Raw genomic sequence first — 18,873 nt, 5'->3', positions numbered from 1 at the left:
CTTTTCAGCACTGATTTATTTACAGGGAGAATAAAATGCCACTACCCTCTTTGGCGGCGCTGTCCGCCAACACCAACGATGCTGTATCTGGCTCGGACAACCCTGTTGTAGCTGCCCCAGTAGGTCTCATGTCTAGAGAATTATTTTATTGCCTTGTGTTATTCTAATATGAAGGACGTCGACGCCATGAAGCGAGGGCCCGAAGACCCCTATAAGAGGACCGAACAATCTGACATTTGCGATGCCTTTGGAAAAGTGAGTGGTAGTGAAATCCTAAGTTACAACGCATTCATTAGTACGTAATCATCAGTTTGTGAAAGTTCACCAGAGCTTGCTAAACACAGAGATTGGCAAGCAAGGAATGTTCGCCGCCACACCCCGAGCTCTAAAGACCAGTGTTGACGCCCTCGCCGACGAGATCATTGACGAAGTGCCCACTTGTGCGGGTAAGGCGAAGAGTGACACTTCTGATCTGGATGACACCCTAGAGAAGGCTCTCAACGCCTATGCTTAGATAATCTGGGTCCTGATCTTCAATATTTTCAGGATGTTTCAATGAGATACGTGGTAAACTTTTCAATGGTTCAGCAATGGAATAGATTCAGCCACGAAGGCAGCCCAAGGAGCGCTGGATACGTTGGGCCAAAGCATTCAACATTGCTAAACCGTGTCCAATCGAATATATGTGATTTTTGAACTTCGCCGAGGCCCAATGTCAACGACTGTGTGGAACGGTCCGATTATTTTTGTTTCTTGCCCACCTCTTTCAGTAAACAGAGGGTGAAAGAGTAAACGAGGTGCAACATGTTGCCCAATTGCTTACCATGATGTGTTTCTTGGCATCCCAATGCTTGACTGTTTCTGTCCCAGCCGCATGAACTCTATCGAATCATGGTCGCCGAAAAGCAAGAACATTGTGGAAAACAAAGCGTATGCTACTCCCGAAAGGATCCTTGGGGGGAAGCGATTGGATTGAGTCGATGCTGCATTGTTGACATGCAGGGAGCTGTGCTCGTAGCCTTTCACGGCAGCGAATCCGCCTAGATTTTCCGAATGAGCGCCTAAGCACTGTGTGCACACAGTCATCGAGGCCCAACGCCGACTATAACCATGCAAACCTTCGCGTGATTTTTGCCATTCCTGTTTGAGCGACGAAAGGGTTGCACCTTGAACCGTCGAACATGAGACTGATAAGAGCAAATGCAAATTCATCGTAGGACGCTGGCATCGTTTGGTCGGGTCTAGCCCATGCCGTACAGCAGAATTGAATTGCGTGCTGAGACTGAGTAGTATATCCAAGTAGTATTCTTTTATCGCATGGCAGGGGTGCTCGGTGAGGGAAAGTGACGAGGACTCTCACCTCGGGCCGACCAGCCACGACAGAAGGACACCCCGGCTAATGTGAACTTCTACGGTAAGTCGTGGCCATAGTTTCGCATGCACGGCATACATACATTGGTATTGGCAAAGGACAGGAGAACACGACACCCCACAGTCCGCACACGGGAGCATGACAGGTACGCAGGTAGATAATGCGCAGTGCGTAGTGTGAGGTACGTAGGTGAGCATCGTCAGATTGTTCGGCACTACCTCGAGGTAATCTGTACGTCGCAATCGACGTGGAGTTGCCGCGGTTTCCACCTATCCACCGAAGGGCTAGAGCCTGGATGGAGCCCATGCGAGCGAGCTGCAGCAAGGAGATCTAGGAGTCTATGGGCTGGCTGGCTGGCTGGTCTCGCTCCGACCTTTACCGAACGATGGGGAAGAAAACAAAAATAAAAACGCTCAATAGAGTGCGTGGCATGCAGGTCTCGTAGATGAAGGGGAATGGGTGTCCAGTCGCTATGATTGGCACACAACCATATGTACAGAGTACTGCATATAGTACTGGCAGTGGAAACAGAGCAATAGCTGTAGCAGAGGGAAAAGAAAGGCAGCAAAAAGGAACAAACCATCCTGGCCCAGAGAAAGGCATCGTGTCGTGTGATGAGACGGCATGCTGCATTGAAAGGTCAATCTGTAATAGATAGATCCATCGGGCTGCACCCGGAGTGAGCGAACACCCCATGCCAAGAGGTAAACAGGCAAATCAGAACCCTGGCTAGGGGGCATCGATCGATTGAGGCAATCCGAAGGGCACCAAAGGGAATGGGGTGAGTGTGGCCGGGTAGAGCAAAAAGGCAGCGCGGCAGAAGGCGGCAGAGATGAAATATCATTATTGTGAGGCTGTCGCGCAATCCGGTCTGCACAATCGAATGGCTGCAGACCTAGGTAGGTGCTGTAGACACCTCAACACCTCACCGTGATTGGCGCTGTTCCAAGGATCCGGGGAATGGGGGAGGGGGGTTTGGTTCCTCCTTTGCAATGCGTATTACCTACCTAGTAACCTCCCTATGGCCGGAGGTGAGGTCTTTTGTTTGGTCTGGCTGGATGTGAGCAGCAGCAATGATACGCCCACGTGGCGGGCGACCATGACCTTTTGAGGGGAGCGTCTAATAAACGTAGCAATTCTCGTTTGGAGGCATGATAATATACTGGGATACTCATCCTCTTCAATCGGTTTCCCTCTTGTATAAGTCAAAAGAACCAAGAACCCAAGAGTGCAAGGATCCCCCTTTATTAGATACTCGCTCTTGTCAAGTCGGTCGTTGTTTTTGATCGTGTGCCCACAAGAAGAAGATTATTCGGCTCGGGTCTGAGTCTTTTGTGCTTACCTTACCTACGGGACCCTCCACTCCTACAACAGAGAGAGTCTAGCACCCGCAATTGGACTCTAGCTTCCCTGTTTCCCCCGGACGGCATTTCCTCGGCTACCTGCCTGCTCAGTGGCCGCAGCCGCCTACCTCACCTTATACCGACTACCTGGATTTTCTGGGGCTTTCCGTCTCGGCTCATCCAGAGCGCCTAGACTCTGCGAGCGACGGAGGCGCTGCTGCACTGCACAAGCAGTTGGTGCTTTCCTCGGCCGACGAGCGCGGACGGACGAACTGAGGGGATTTTTTTCTTTTCTTTTTCTTCTTCTTTCTTTCCCCCTGGAGCAGAGATCTGGATTAGTCTTTGCTTGGGGGTGCTAGTAGCTCATCACTTTCTCTGCAAAGTCGCTCTTTGCTGAACGAGTCGAGCCTTATCAAGGCGAGTGCTCGTAGCCAGACAATAGGGCACTTTTTTCCGCTACTCTTCTTATGATGTAGTAGCAGCCTCAAATCATCGGCGCAAAGACCTGGAAGAAAAATGCACCCGGCACCTAGCCTAGCAGAGCTCTTGAAGTCGGATGATCCTCGCACCCAGTCGCAACAGCAGCAACAACCCGTTCGACAATTGGATCAACAAGCTCAGCATGATCAAATTGGCTTTGCTCAGACGTCTGGAATTCATTCTCCAGCTCGCGTGAAGTCACCGCTGCCAGTCAGGTACGTACGCATTGCATGCGCTCTATTATGATTATTTGTCATGTCATTATATACGCTTGGCTGCCAATTTGTTCCTTGCTCCTTCTACATTTCTTCTGGACTTTGGTCTGCATTTATAAATCCCTTCCGTGCCAACTTCGCTCAGATGTTGACAATCCTTTAGGAAAGACACTGGGTCTTCAATATCCACCGTCGCCAGCGATGTGACTGTCACGTCCAATGCCACCAGTGACAGCAGCTCGACAGCCTACAGTGTAGAGTCTTCTCAGTCTATCTTCTCGGTCAAGGATGGCGCCGAGATTTCGGGTAATCGCCGCACCAGCCGGAGGCGGACAGGTCCTCTTTCTGCTGCACAGAGAGAAAAGGCGGCTGTAAAGTTCATTCCCTTTACTTTTGCCCAAACCACTCTAGGCTGACCATGACCTTAGCTCATTCGAAAATTAGGCGCCTGCACAGATTGCCGCAGGAGACGCGTGGCATGTCATCCGAATCATCACAATATGACCTGGGAGGATGCCATGAGAAAGTATCAGGCGGCACATAGTCCACTGCAGGAACTCGCGCCCTTGGTAGGCCGCCCTCTTAGTCCTGCATCTGGTCTTGTACGGCAGAGCTATGCCCATGACCCTCAAGACATGGACATTGATTCAACGCCCACTCCACCAATGTCACAGACTTTGCCGGGACGGCCACCACTGAGCGAGTCGCGCATCCGAACCCCTCTGCCATCGGGACCGCGCTTGGATGCATCAGTTCCCATGCCTCCCATGGCTGCAGCACCACCTGCCATTACAACTCTGCCCAATATTGATTTCATCAAATCAGAGCTCGACACTGCCGCTTCCCGACACTTGTCTGGCCCTTACACCGGACGCTACAATGCAGTGGAGGCACTGCTCATTTGCTGGCAAGAGGATGACGAGAGTCGTGATGTGTTGGGTGCCGTGGAAGACTTGCAGAAAGTTTTTCATGAATATTCCTTTGCCACCAGAATTATCCAGATTCCATTCTCATCGTCGGGTTTATGCAAAAACTCGCAAAGATGGCTTTCCAGGGAGATAAATGACTTTGCAGAGGACCGAGACACGAGGGACACATTAAAGATTGTCTACTACAACGGCTGGACTTCTGTTGAAGATGGCGAGATGGTATTGGCAAGGTACGTCGGCTGTTTGAAAAGCCTATTGTCACTGGAACTCACTGACTCAGACATTCTAGTCCTCTCGATCGCGAGGGCTCATCCATTATTCGATGGAGTGGCATCCAAGAGCTGCTGGAAGGAGCGAGGTCAGACACGCTTATTGTATTTGATGCTGTATACCATGTATCTTCAAAGATGACACGCCGAAAGGGAGCTCTCGAAGTTCTCGCCGCATCTGCATTAGAGGAAGATTATGGCTTGCTGGGCAGAAATACCTTTACGCAGGCATTCATTCAGCAGTTGCGTGCCCGCCTAAGCCAGCATGTGCTCAGCGCTCTGTCCGTGGCAGAGTTGCATGTACGGCTTCTGGCAATGTACACGAAGACTGCACAAGAAAGGCAATCTCCTGGCCATGCATTGAAAACATCGATACCGCTGCACCTGCATGTATCTGGCGACTCGAGATTGCCGTCCATTACGTTATCGCCATTGCAGGGTAGGCAACCACGGACGCCAAATTTCAACCCAGATGCACATGGTGGCTATCATTTGAATCTATCCATCAGACTGTCAGAGGAGAACATTGATACAGAGTGCTGGGGCGAATGGCTCCGTATGATGCCCGATGGCGTCAAGCACGTTGTAGTTTCGGGCCCTCACAGTACGTACAGATGAGGCTCGACCCATCTGGACATTATACGTTTCTTCCCGTACACTTTATTACGGCGGGATTTTTTATGATATTTACGACGACGAGAGCAGCCTCCGGCTATTGGCTCATAAATTTCTTATTCTTCGCACCTTCAATGACATTCGGACCAGGACAAGTTCTCTCTGCGTATCAGGAAAAGCCGGGCATGGCGGACAGGATATGATGAGAAAGGGAACATTTGACGTTGTCAGCTGTGTAAACAGCACACTGGACTCATTTCACCTCATTAAACTAGATGGTAATGTTTTTGTCTTCCCCATTTCGTTTGATGATACCCATGAGTAAGGGTTGAGCATGACTTTTCCCTTATTAATTTATATAGATCAATGATATAAAACGATCAAACATGCGTATGAGTTAGCATAGACTGTGTTGGAAGTCGATGCGAAATGCGGTCGAGTCATCGTGAACTGATGGGCACAAAAACCCATTGGATTGACTGGATAATTGAAAGGGGGCTATCATGTGATACCTGACCCAAGGATCTTTGGCTGTGGCCAAGTTGAATGGGGTCAGTTTTTCCCTCCCTGTGCTATGCACGACGTCATACTAGGAGCAAATGGATGCCTGCCGTCGTCGAAAGTGTTGAGGCACAGCCAAAATGCGGCTTGGGCTATACGCATGCCGAAGTCTGTCATGAGATCAGACGAGTACGGTGTCTGTCAAAACAACCGAGAGTCTATACGATGATGATAAGAGGAGTTTCTGGGTTCGCCTTGGATGACCCCGATCCTGGGGGATCTAGTAGGTCCCGCACAGCCTGAAGAGTATCAGCACCAGCGTCGCGCAACACTGCCTCCACAGTGATGCTTATGCGCGTTATCATAAATGTAAGCAGGAAGGGGGAGCCCTTTGTCTCCCAATTGCTGGCGGCTAAGAATGGGTTGGAAAGAAGAACTACTCTCGCTATTGTGTACGAGTTATATAAATCTCTTATTAAGCGGAGTCAGTACAAGCAGAGCCTAGATTGCTTCTTGCCTGAAGAGTTTTGCAGGCGGGACAAGGTTAGAAACATGACGCAGCTTCGCGAGATCTGACGAGCTTCTACAGCGGCCTACTGCAAGGGCCTAATCCATGTGCACCTCGGAGACGGGAATTGGCAGATTGCCGGGGCGATTGACAGCGTTCCAATCCCTGGATGGCCCCGGGGCTAACAAGCTTAAACCCACCCAACCAAACCAGCCCCAGCGCCCCAAGACTGTTTTGGGAGATGCTATGGCATCATTGTGCCGCCGCCCAGCCGGAACTGTGCTGGGGACAACTGGACGGGCGCATGTGTGCACAGCACCAGTGAAGCCAGTAGACGCAGCCAGCCGCTATGCAACGGCGCGGTAGTCGTCAACTGACAAAACAATGGAACCCGACTTGTCCCTCGACGGATGTGTCTTGCCGAGCGAATGAATGAATATAATAAGCCAAGGAGCAATCAGCTGATCACAATGCCTTCCTCTTGGGATTTTTTTTCCGTGTTTGGAGATTCATATAAGCATGACGGGCTTGGCTGTCGCACATAGGCTGCACATCCATTCCCGTTTCTGCTGCCCGAAAGCAGGGGACTGCTCGCGCATTATGTCTTGTTTTCTCTCTCTTCCTTTATTCTGCATCGACCGCTCAGATGTCCCGCCACTAATTTAAGTAGTGACTGTTTAGCTGACCTGGGCAGAAGAGACTATCAGCTCGGATTGCGTGGACACCACCCACAAAACCAAGAGTACGAGGCCGAAAGACCCGAGCCTCACTCGGAGGAATAGACAGAGAAGTGATAAAACATGCCTGCCTACACCAGAGCAATTTGCTCGAGCTTTGTGTTTTGCTTGATCCTTTTGGTTTCGTTTCGTGTCTGACGCAACACTAAAAACAAACTTCTTCTCTTGTGCCAGGCTGCAAAATTAAAGGCTACCTGCTACCTACCTAAGGTAGGGCACCCCAATTCCTTCTTTTCGGGGGTTTCGTACTAGAACCGAGCAACCACCTTTCTTGGGTGAAAAAAAGTGCCTTTTTTTTTTATTCTTCTTTTCTTTTCTATATATCTGTCTGTCTGGCCTGGTCAAGGACAAATTCAGTTGAATCATTCGGCATTTTTGCTGCTGCCAGCCATGCAGCTCTCGTTGCCGTCATCGTTGCTTTCGCTGATTGGCCTCGTGCTGGCCGTGCCTGACAGCCACTCGGCACTGGACCTCGCGCTAGCCAACCGCCGCCGGCAGCTTGTTCATCGTGCCTCGCCAGACTCGCCGTCTGGAGGCTACGCACCGGCAAACGTCGACTGCCCGTCGGCGCGACCAACCATTCGCAGCGCGCACAACCTCTCAACTTCAGAATCGGATTGGCTGGACAAGAGGCGACAGAATGTCTTGGATCCCCTGAGTGCATTTCTGAGTGCTTCCAACATTACCGACTTTGATGCAGAGTCGTACATTTCCTCCAACAAGGACAATTTGACAGCCATTCCCAATGTCGCCATTGCCGTATCCGGAGGTGGGTACCGTGCCTTGATGAACGGTGCTGGTTTCATCGCTGCTGCCGACAGTCGCGTCAATGGATCATCGGAAGCCAGTGGTATCGGTGGACTCTTACAGGCGAGTACATATCTTGCCGGTCTCTCTGGCGGTGGATGGCTTGTTGGATCCATCTATGCAAACAACTTTTCCACCGTGGTAGAGCTCCGAGACGGCAGTCCAGGCTCGTCTGTCTGGGCCTTTGACAGATCCATCTTTCAAGGTCCCGAGGAATCTGGAATTTCCATTCTCAACACTGCCTCGTACTGGGACGACATCGCCAATCAGGTTGATGCCAAGCGTGACATTGGTTACGATGCCTCCATTACCGATTACTGGGGTCGAGCTCTCTCTTATCAGCTGATTAATGCAACCGACGGCGGGCCAGCCTATACTTTTTCGTCGATTGCCGACTCGCAGGACTTCAAGGATGCCAACCAACCCATGCCCATACTTGTCGCAGATGGACGTGTGCCTGGTGTCAAGGTCATTACTCTCAACGCTACGGTGTATGAGATGAACCCCTGGGAAATTGGGACATTTGATCCCACCGTTTTTGCATTTGCGCCCATCAAGTATGTTGGGTCCAACTTCACCAACGGCAGTGTACCAGACGATGGACACTGCGTGGAGGGCTTCGATCAATATGGCTACGTCATGGGCACAAGCAGCTCGCTTTTTAACCAGTTCATTTTGCAAAACTTGACTTCGTCCGGCATTCCCGACTTTCTGGTCAGCACTATCCAGGATATTCTGGACTGGCTTGGAGAGGAGGACGATGATATCGCCGATTGGGCACCGAATCCCTTTTATGGCTACGACGCGACAGGCAACAACTACAACGTCGATCAGGAATCCTTGACTCTTGTTGATGGAGGAGAGGATTTGCAAAACATTCCTCTCCATCCTCTGATCCAGCCCGAACGAGCAGTGGATGTAATCTTTGCCGTAGACTCTTCAGCAGACACGACGTATAATTGGCCAAACGGAACGGCGCTTCGGGCCTCGTATGATCGGAGCAAGGGCAGCATTGCCAACGGCACAGAATTCCCAGCCGTACCCGATGCTGAGACGTTTATCAACCTTGGTCTCAACAGGAAACCCACATTCTTTGGTTGCGATGTCAACAACTTTACCTCGCCCGACAATGCCCCGCCTCTGGTTGTCTACATTGCCAATACACCCTATACAGCCTGGAGCAATGTCTCCACATACGACCCGAGCTATGCCGATGATGAGCGCAACAACATAATTCAAAATGGATACAATGTCGGCACCATGGGTAATGGCACGCTTGGCGATAGCGGCAACTGGAGAACCTGCATTGGATGCGCCATCATGTCGCGAACCTGGGCCAAGGCTGGGGCAGATGTGCCGTCTGTGTGCCAAGACTGCTTCACCGAGTACTGCTGGGATGGCACCGTTAATAGCACTGCCGTCGGCTCCTTTGAGCCGGAGCCTTTTCTCACACTTTCTGCCGAGAGTGCTGCAGTGTCCTTTGTGAAACAGGGACCTGCCGGCCTGATGTCGTGCATAATGGGCATTACCTTATTGCTACTGGCATTCTAATAGTAGAGGGGCGGATTGTTTGACTGTTTTGACTTTCTTTGACGAATCATGATATCCACAAGAAAATGGCGTAATTGCATGGGGCATTGCATTAGTAGTATAGGTTTTCAAAAGACGTTGGTTCCTTGCATTTATTCACCATGCCAAGATGATTTCTGCCCTTGTGAGTGCCACCATGGATGCATGATGAACGCTCGTGGACTCGAACTTTTGTCCAATACCTGAACACGCATGTCCACATGATTTGGAAAATTCTATAGTGGCACGAGCTTTGTTAGACTCATTTACAGTAGAAGCATCTGCTAGCTTCGTGTTTTGAATATCCCTACAGTGCAAAGAAAAAGCATTAAAACCACAATACCCTTGGGGACCCAATACCCATATCATGAACGCCAATCGCCTTGCAATGCCTGTCTTAAAGAGTGACAATGTCTTAGTCCTGTCCCTTCCAACCTGTGTCCTGAGCCTCCGAGACAGATATCAGTTACTCCAACAGCCTCGAGGCTTCTTGGTGGAGTCCAGTTGCCGATGGATGCTGCTCGCTCTTGAGCGACGTGATTCTAGTTCCAAGCTTTGCTTAAAGGAGATGCAATCTTGGGAGCAAACTGCATGCTCTTGCGACGAGCAGCCATGAGTCGCATCAAAACGCTCTGGTCCTTGTTTTGGCCCAAGATACCTTGGCCCAGATCAGCAAATGTGGTCTGCTTGGGCGGTGCTGTTCGCATAAGCATTTCATTTTTCTCGGGTGAGTCGGCTCCCGACCAATCGGCACCCGGGGTCTCGGGTGTAACATCCAATTCCGAGACATAACGATGAAGTGCCTCTGGAGCAGGCGTCTTAGGCACTGGAGTAAGCATGCTACCGTCCCAGTCATCGTGTCCAACGTCTTCCATTTCCTCATCCTCGTCATTGGGATTGGAGGGCGAGTGCATCCAGACTGTGCTGTCTCGTCTGCCCATGCGGTTGTTGGGGACCGTCTGGCACTCGCGGGGTGCTGGTGCCTGCTTCACTGGCGTGACTAGTGTACCATTGAGGTTGGCAATGGCCTTGGGCTCCATGCTCTTACGGCGACGTGCGCCGCCACGGGGCACCAGAGCGGTGTCGATATAGTAAGGGGCTTCATCGAGCCACTCATTCTCGCGTTCACAGCTGCCATCATGTTAGCATTCATCATTTATTGTGCATGCACGGTTCTTGTAAATTGACTTACTCCAAGACCCAAGAGACCCCAACACATTGAACGACACCGCCGCTCTCCCTAACCTTTTCCATGGTTCGTTTGCCGCCATCTTTGTAGACAACGTGTGTAATGCCAATCTTCGATGTTGAGGATTCGGCCTCTGAGGGGTTGGCCGGGTTCCAAGGCCAGCTCTTGACGCAGCGAGCGCCCATTTGCGTGAGCAAGTCGATAAAGACAGTGCTGGCATCCGCACCCTCGCTAGTGTGAACGTCGACAAAGACGACGGCACCGCGAAGTAGAGTTGGGTTCAAATCATGCCTAGGTGTGCGAGCTGGTGTGCCAATGCTGGACCAAATATCGGACTTTGATGGTGTGACCGGGGGTTGCTCATCGTGCTCCTCGTCCAGGAGATCCTCCTCGGCTGATTCCTTGGTCGGCGAGTACGAGATGACGGTCGCATTTCTGGTGGGACCTGTAGGCCGCTTTGCCGGAACTCGAGAAGCACTTGCGCTGCGCCTCTTCATGCTCTTTGGTGTCGAGTCATCAGCTGGTTTCAAGGGAACCTTGGTGGTTGTGTTGAAGGTGCGCATGGCCGAAGGTCGAACGGGTGTGACAGGAGCTTGTCTGCCGTTGGAACCCAACAAAGCCGGGTCAATGGGAAGCGCGTTCTCATCGCCATATTCTTGGCTGGCTTCTGAGATTGTGTCGTCATGAGCCTGGGCTTCAATGACCTGCTCAACCTCCTCGGGCTCAAGCAGCGACATTTCATTCGCCTCGGCAGCTAACTGTACGTCCTCACTTGTGACAGGGATTTCGTCAAAGTCGGGTTCCTCGGGCTCCTCAAAGCTGGCAGCAAGGTCTGCCTCAATAGCGGCCATCATTTCAGCCTCGGCCTCGCTTCCCATTCCTGCTTCCATTTCTGCACGAACCCGCATCTCATCCTCAAAGAAGGTTCCCTTTGCAGGAGATTGACCAGGGGTGCTAGCCTGGTCCTCGACCAGGGAATAGCCTTCACTGTCCGATGGAGATGCTGCAAGGGTGCTCGTCTTCAATGGACTTCCCGATCGCCATTCACCCAATTGCTTGGCCAATGGCGTAAAACTCAATTTTGAACTCCTAGTCACAGACCGAATTGCACGACCGGCATTCTTGATAGCGCTTGAAGGTAGACCGCTTCTGGATGCCTTGGAGGACCCAGGAGTAGGCGTGGCGGGGACTGCAGAAAATCGTGCATCGTTGTCATCCTGAGATTCAGTTGCGGTTTGGTCACCAGTGACAGGCTCGTCGTCGAGGTTGCCATCTTCGGATTCTGGCAGAATATTCGTTTCCGTGTCAGAAGTGTCATTCGGGGAATCAACATCATCCTGTGCAGGTGTTTCAACAAGCGCATCCTCGTTGACAGCGTTGTCGACCTCCATATTGTCTTCCTCTGCATCCTCCATGGCTACTTCCTCTGCAGCCACATGTGCAGCTTGCCCTGCAGCAACCGAACTCTCCTCGGGAGCAATGGGGAAAGGCTCCAGTTGAGCAGCGGAGAGGGCCTTGAGTGGTGAAGACTTGTCTTGCAAAGCGGGGTCTGCATGTCGAGGAAGTACAGCAGAGAGGCGGCCTGGGAACTCAAGCTGAACGGGTGATTCAAGATTGATTTCCTCATCGTCCTCTGACATGTCAATGTCACCATCAGCACTTGGCAGCTCGGAAGAAGCATTTGCCTCTTCAATTTGATCCTCATCCATGGGCAATGTAGCAGCTGGCCCATCCACCATTAATGGTTTCGGCGCAGGTGAGGAGAGCGCGTCGATATTTACAGTACGAGAAACTGGTTCCGCGAACTTGATCGGAGACATTGGCCTCTTGGCTGGCGATCCCAGCAGCGATGCTTTGAAGGGTGACTTGGGTTGGCTTGATGACTCAGCAGAGGGTGCCTGGAGGCCAGGAATGGGGACCTGGGGTCGCTTGGCAGGCGATTGTAGAGCAGAGGGTTTAAAAGGAGATTGGGCAGTTTCAGTGTCAACTGCTTGACCAGAGAATAACAATTGCGGAACACCTTCCGATCTCTTGGCTGGTGACTTCATTGTGTCCTTGAAAGGCGTCGAGGGGAGTCTCTTGGCAGGACTAGCAAAGACAGATGTGCCAGCTAGCTCGTCATCATCGTCTGACCACTCGCGGCCCTCCTCAGTGCTAGGAGCCGCTGTCATGGCCATATCCGCGTTTCTGTGAACGGGGGGTTTGACCGGACTCTTCATCAAGGGCTTGACAGGTTCATCATAGCCGGCAAGCTCATCATCAGAATTGCTAGCTCTGGAGAGTGGGCGATTCTGACCATCCTTCTTAGGGCTTAGAGGGGCCGACTTCTCCTTCTTGTCGGCAGACGTAGCAGTTCTGGCGCTGGTTCGTGTAGCCCTTGTGGCAGCAGCAGCCTTGCGCACTGGCTTGGCGCGCATGCCGGTCGCTGGTTCGGTATCCGTCTTTGACTTTGCCTTGTTAGCGAGAGGGGGAACCATATTCTCCTTCTCTGGTTCCTGGAAAGTTACCGATTTCTTAGTAGAAGTGGCGATCCTGGACGCGGGTCTGGATATGTTGGACTTCAAGCCAGGCGTAGGGTTGGTGGTTGGCTCAGTGCAAATAGTGCCGGCCGCCTTGGTGGCAGCGGGAGCGGCACGGCCTCGGGTCGTCGTCTTCTTGACGGGAGCGGAGGCGGCAGGTGTCTTGTCTTCATCTGTTTGAGCCTTTCTTGTGCGCGTTCGTGTTGTCTTGACGGGCTCTGGCTTGGAGGGTTCCTCGATTGTCTTTTTCGGGCGACCGCGCGTCGCGCGTGCGGCAGTGTGTCCTCCTGTTGCTTGCGTAGATGTGGCAGGCTTGGACTCAGGCTCCTTCTCTGGCTCTGGCTCGACGACCTTCCTGGGCCGGCCTCGTGCTCTCACGGGCTTGGGGCCGGCCTCGGCAGCAGCGGGAGCCTCGGCCTGTTGTTGGGATTCCTCATGGTCTTCATCGTCTTCATCTGCGCGCGCTTTCCTTTTCATTGAGGCGGCGGTACGCGTGGTGGTGGGCTTTGTCGGGGCGGCTTTGGTGGTCTTGGTGGTTGCTGTGCTGCCCGCGTGCGCAGCTGCCCGGGCGCGAGTCATTCGCTTGGGCGGGCTCGAGACCTCCATGGTGTGTGGTTGGTGTTTGTCGACAGTAGGCGGATGGTCCGATGGATTGGTCGACTGAGAGTAAATGCTTCTTACCGTTGGACAGAAAAAAGCTCTCTCGCAGGGAGAAAGTGCTAGAGTCTGCACAAACAAGGGTGCGACTTGTTGACGAGGGGAGCCGCTTTGAAAATAAATTGAACCTTGTTTACTCCACCACGCGTGCTTGGTCAGAGCTCGACAGCTGGTGGGGCGACGTTGACAGGGCAACCTTTAATATTGCACCAAATGCCTATGCTCGTTTGTCTTTGGGATCGACTCAGATGGCAAAAAGTAAACATTAGAAATGATGCATTCATATCGGGTATTCATGCGGGGAACGCGTAGCATCTGTTGCGAAATATTATCATAATTAAGCTGGAGCCTCATGCATCGTATGTGCGCACTACGCGAGAGGTGTCGGTACTCCGTCGAGACCCTGGCCAATAGCTGCAAGACAAGCGCCGGAAAGCACTGAAAAGAGCTTCACACTACCATTATTCCCCGACAGGCTACTACTTTCCTTGTCATGTCGTCCTATGTAGATTGTGCGATGCATAGCAAAGGAACAGGAAGACAATAGGGAAAAGGGAGAGAAAAAGAGAGAGCTCTCAATCCGTTCGGTCTTCTTGGGAAATATCCTTTGAGATTGTAACCTAAGCAGGCCATTTCATTCCCTTGAGTCATGATTTCCTGGCTGCCTTGTAGACATACGGGCCCTACATTGAGCTTGCATACCTCGCTGGATCCCCTTAATCCCGACATTGGAGCTCCTCCGATCGTTTTGAGGACACGCCAAGAAAACTTACCTTGATGTAGATTGTCCCATTCACCTCTCCCATGTCATTATTGACCACTTTTGACGAGCTCGCATTTATTATGTTATATATATGTCTATCTAATAGATAGCGAAGTATAGAACAAAGGTGCTTTTAGGAACTATTTCGCGAAGAGTCTGGATTGAAGGGATTGGGCCCTGTATTCAAAAGATGCATTATTAGTCTGTTGATGGCCGAGGCAAATTACATTACTGAGCACAGTGAAGAGAGACTAATTACAAGCTGAGATGAAGGCAAGTTGGCGCGGCTAGAGTCAAACCCTGGGGAACGCTTATGGTCTGGCTAGGGAGCACAAGAATGCCGAAGAAATGAGGCTGTTTTGTACGGCATTTGCTAGAGGGTGTTCAATGTTACAAGTCATGCCGATCTGAAAACTGTACAACCTAAGACCACAACTCAAAGATCCATTCTATGCTGCTCCGCCCTCCAAAGAATCAACCTAGATGCTGGCCCGTACCTTCCTCGTAGGTTATGCAGGTAGCTAGAAGATATTCGACCATACTTGTCTGCACATTGTGCGTTTAATTTTGACAGGATGCACCACACACCCACGAGTCAAAAGTGATGAGCCTGCAAAGGCAAGGAATATGTAGATGGGAGGAGAGAATTGCAATAAGCCGATGACATTTTCTAGAGTACCAACAGCCAATGGAGGACGTCTCATGGCCCTGCAGATAGAACAATATAAACCACATATGGTGACACCAAACGGTCTAGTGATCCACTCACCCTGAGCAAGACAAGCCAATCAACCCGGGCACTTTTGACGTAACTGGGGCAATTGCACGACCCCAGGGCCAAAAAACCGCAGTGTCGGTAACGTTCAATCCTCAGCCCTCCGCTTCAAAAAAAACAGCACCCAAAAGCTGCACCGGAGGCAAAAACAGATAACAGAGGGGCGGCGGTTTGCTCTACTCCATACTTTTTTCTGCAAACCTTCTTTAGGACCCCCGGTGTCGCGATCCTTTATTTCGATACCCGGCTGACATTGCCGGTGACCTTTTATTCTTCTGTCCTGACATTTAATCATTTGGCCCTCACGACCCACACGGTAACGGAAAGTCTGCTCGGCTGAGCAATCTATCACTAAATCAGCAATTCTCACAGAGCCATCTTCCGTCCCCGATTGTCTCCGGCCTCTACTTGCCTTTATTACGTGACCACATCTGTATTCTCTTCTACCTGCCAATCTACACACTTCCGAATTTTGGCAAACAGCCTCTCCTCTCGAAACGCCTGTGTCTAGCGACAACTGAAGAAAAGGGCTTATTGCCGCTTGCCATTCTCAACCTAGTCGATTATCAGATCCCAGAGAAGAAGGAGGGGGGAAATAATTCATATCGCACATCGGAAAGCACGCGCCGACACCAATCTCCGTCCATACCTCGACTGTACAATTTTCGCCGCATCCTTCTTCGAATAGCAACGATACTGTCTTGCGTGGACGACCACCAACCGCCGCCATGGGGTTGTCAAAGTCCGCCCGTATCAGCATCATGCTGGCTATTGACACGGTCTTCTTCCTCGTCGAGTTGATTGCCGGACTTGTCGTCCACTCCTTGGCACTCACGGCCGATGCCTTTCACATGCTAAACGACATCATTTCGCTCGCCGTCGGTCTTTGGGCGGTCAGAATATCCAAGAGGCAGTCCACGGACAAGTTCTCCTATGGCGTAAGATTATATCCCTTATTCACGATGCACTTTTAGACGACTAACTCGGGAGCAGTGGGTTCGTGCCGAAATTCTCGGAGGCTTCTTCAACGCTGTATTCTTGATTGCGCTTTGTATCTCCATCATTCTCGAGTCTATTACGAGGTTCATTGACCCGCCCGAGATCACGAACCCGCAAATCATACTTATTGTTGGCTGCTGCGGCCTTGCTTCAAACCTTGTTGGCTTTGTGGTTCTTGGCCACGGTGGACATGACCATGGACATGGAAGCGAGCACAGTCATGATGGAGAGCACGCCCACGACCATGCCCACGACCACAATGAAGCCGCATTGGCCGAAGAAGGCCGGGTAGATACAAATGGCCGCAACTTGGCAGCCGATGATGGTCCAGTTACCGATATCTTCCCAGAGGTTGCCATAGCAAGGGCAAGCGCGGCGGGCAGTTCCCCCGACACCGTTCGGCGAATTCATTTCGATAATGCAGACTTTGGGCGTCGATCTGAATCTGAACACGTTGGCCGCAGCCAGAGTCGATCTTCGGGTTCCAAGAGTCATGAGCGACGTCGTGCCGGTAGCCTCAAGCATAGCCGCCTGCAAAGTATCGACGACCACAGTTTCCACCCTGCCAGTTTCCGACAGAACATTATTGATCACAGTCGAACCAATATTGGAGACTCGGATGACAGCTCTATGGATGGTGATGGTGTAGCCAACGAACAGACTCCTCTTCTCAACTCTAACGGCACTGCGATCAAGGACAATGGCCATGGCCACCACGACCACAAGCATCCTTCAATCGGTCGAAGTAGACGCGACTCAGGAGTACACAAGGAGCACAACCATAGCAAGCCAAAGAAGCCATCATCCGGTGGACATGGCGGCCATGGCCATAACCATGCGGACATGGGCATGAATGCTATGATTTTGCATGTCCTTGGCGATGCTCTCGGCAATGTTGGTGTCATCATTACAGCTCTCATCATTTGGCTCACCGACTGGTCCTGGAAATACTATGCCGATCCTGCAGTCTCCCTTTTGATCACGGCTATAATTCTTCACACTGCTCTGCCGCTCACCACGGCTAGCGCCAAGGTCCTTCTGCAGGCCACGCCAGACGAGATTGATATCCAGGACATCAAGGAGGACATACAGACACTTGAGGGAGTTACTAGCTGCCATCACGTTCACGTCTGGCGTCTTTCGGATACCAAGATTGTCGCTTCGATGCACGTCCAGGTAGCTTTTTCAGCCTCTCAAGATGGTGGTGTCAAGTACATGACCCTCATGAAGCAGGCTCGGAAATGCTTGCACGCGTACGGAATTCACAGTGCCACTATTCAGCCAGAGTTTTGCCTGGACGAGGCCTGTAACCATGACGAACAAGCTGCCGCCCGGGATGGGAACACGGCCGCAAATTGCCCCAAGGCTGCCACCGGCCAGTGCCTCCTTGGATGCACCGATGACTGCGTTGACGAAGGCTGTTGTTCCGCTCCGGCATCGCAGAATGGCGCAGGTTCAATACGTTCAGCCCATTCAGACCACAGCCACCACTAATTTTGGCCCGGACAATACTGGCTTCTCGAGATCACGTTCACTTGGCGTTCTGTGTGCATTATCGGGCTGCATTGAGCAAGATGTTTTTTTGTTTTTTTAATTTTCTTTTGTTTTATTTCTTCGGTCCAAGACATACTATTGATGGCAGTCGTGATGCCTGTCAAATGCATAAAAGTTGGGAGTGGCAACACTGCTTTTTACCTACTAGTAGACATTACAGTAAAGCTTGTGAGACTAATCCAGTGCTAGCGATGTATAAGAAATCAGAATATTTACCTTAGTCATAAAAAACATGAGTCTTTCCGTTTTCCCCTCGAGCTTGCCAACAAATCGTGCACGGCAGTCTAAACAGATGAGCAGATCTACGAGGTGTCCGCCAGTAATAGCCAAAATCTACTACCCTGACACTGGAAGTGTTATTTCAATGTTACTAGATCGAAATGCGAGGCGGTGCGCTCATCTTTTATGGAGTTCAGCCTTTGTATTACATGTCATCAAGTCCGACCTTGTGCATGAAGCACAACAATGCTTGTAATGTATAACAGAGAGAGGGTGGCTTCATTTGATGAATAATGAAGGGCTTGCTGTAGACTGTCTCCACCCACTCCTTCTCATTGCTATCCCAATATGATGGAGAAATAAAAACCTATAAAAAAATTTATGGCCAGATCAGGACTCTTGAAGACGGGTAGAGGCAGGTCGGTTACGGTATGTAGATATGTTTACGCCAATGGCTGAGATTCAAAGTAAGGCAGTAAAGTTCTATTGGATAAGCACCACAAGATTTAAGCTTGAGCTCGCAGGCAAGACATACCTACAATGGCGGCATGTTATTTGCAGATCCATGCCCGAATGTCTTGGCTAAATAGGAAGGGGTTGCGATGAAGCTGCTGAAATGAATTTCAGGACTCGAAAGCAAAAGGAGTGGCATGTCATTGTCCATATGTGTATTGTGTTGCAGCAGGTCACCGGTGTTTCGGCCGCAGGAACGATGGCACGTGTCTCCGCCTTTCACAAGCACCGAATCCTCCGGGCCTGCTGCTCCACCGTGCCGGACGACCGACGGATCGGTCTCCGAGCTGCTCAACCCTTAGGAAAGATGCAATTTGTTGGGATGATCACTCTGCTGCGG

General features: G+C 51.2%; 5 protein-coding genes across 5 annotated transcripts; 4 read left to right on the top strand and 1 right to left on the bottom strand.

The window, feature by feature from the left end:
- Positions 1-35: 35 nt before the first annotated feature.
- On the top strand, positions 36-514 carry PFICI_05982 (uncharacterized protein; the record flags this gene model as incomplete). The annotated part of the gene is made up of 3 exons (XM_007834563.1): positions 36-119; positions 175-295; positions 345-514. The coding sequence occupies 3 exons, from the start codon at positions 36-38 to the stop codon at positions 512-514; spliced, it is 375 nt and encodes a 124-aa protein (XP_007832754.1).
- Positions 515-3,231: 2,717 nt separating this feature from the next.
- PFICI_05981 (uncharacterized protein) lies at positions 3,232-5,226 on the top strand (the record flags this gene model as incomplete). The annotated part of the gene is made up of 4 exons (XM_007834562.1): positions 3,232-3,410; positions 3,574-3,781; positions 3,839-4,569; positions 4,629-5,226. The coding sequence occupies 4 exons, from the start codon at positions 3,232-3,234 to the stop codon at positions 5,224-5,226; spliced, it is 1,716 nt and encodes a 571-aa protein (XP_007832753.1).
- Positions 5,227-7,359: 2,133 nt separating this feature from the next.
- PFICI_05980 (Lysophospholipase) lies at positions 7,360-9,327 on the top strand (the record flags this gene model as incomplete). Its single annotated transcript, XM_007834561.1, has 1 exon — positions 7,360-9,327. One exon carries the CDS (start codon positions 7,360-7,362, stop codon positions 9,325-9,327), a length of 1,968 nt encoding a protein of 655 aa, XP_007832752.1.
- Positions 9,328-9,887: 560 nt separating this feature from the next.
- Positions 9,888-13,659, bottom strand: PFICI_05979 (uncharacterized protein; the record flags this gene model as incomplete). Its single annotated transcript, XM_007834560.1, has 2 exons — positions 9,888-10,476; positions 10,538-13,659. 2 exons carry the CDS (start codon positions 13,657-13,659, stop codon positions 9,888-9,890), a joined length of 3,711 nt encoding a protein of 1,236 aa, XP_007832751.1.
- Positions 13,660-15,976: 2,317 nt separating this feature from the next.
- On the top strand, positions 15,977-17,741 carry PFICI_05978 (uncharacterized protein; the record flags this gene model as incomplete). The annotated part of the gene is made up of 2 exons (XM_007834559.1): positions 15,977-16,186; positions 16,242-17,741. 2 exons carry the CDS (start codon positions 15,977-15,979, stop codon positions 17,739-17,741), a joined length of 1,710 nt encoding a protein of 569 aa, XP_007832750.1.
- Between the last annotated feature and the right edge of the window lie 1,132 nt (positions 17,742-18,873).

The sequence above is a fragment of the Pestalotiopsis fici genome (genome assembly GCF_000516985.1).
Source record: "Pestalotiopsis fici W106-1 unplaced genomic scaffold PFICI_Scf_4, whole genome shotgun sequence".
Classification (NCBI taxonomy): Eukaryota; Fungi; Ascomycota; class Sordariomycetes; order Amphisphaeriales; family Sporocadaceae; genus Pestalotiopsis; species Pestalotiopsis fici.
Note: the sequence above shows the minus strand (reverse complement) of the source record. Positions and strands in the feature narration are given on the sequence as shown.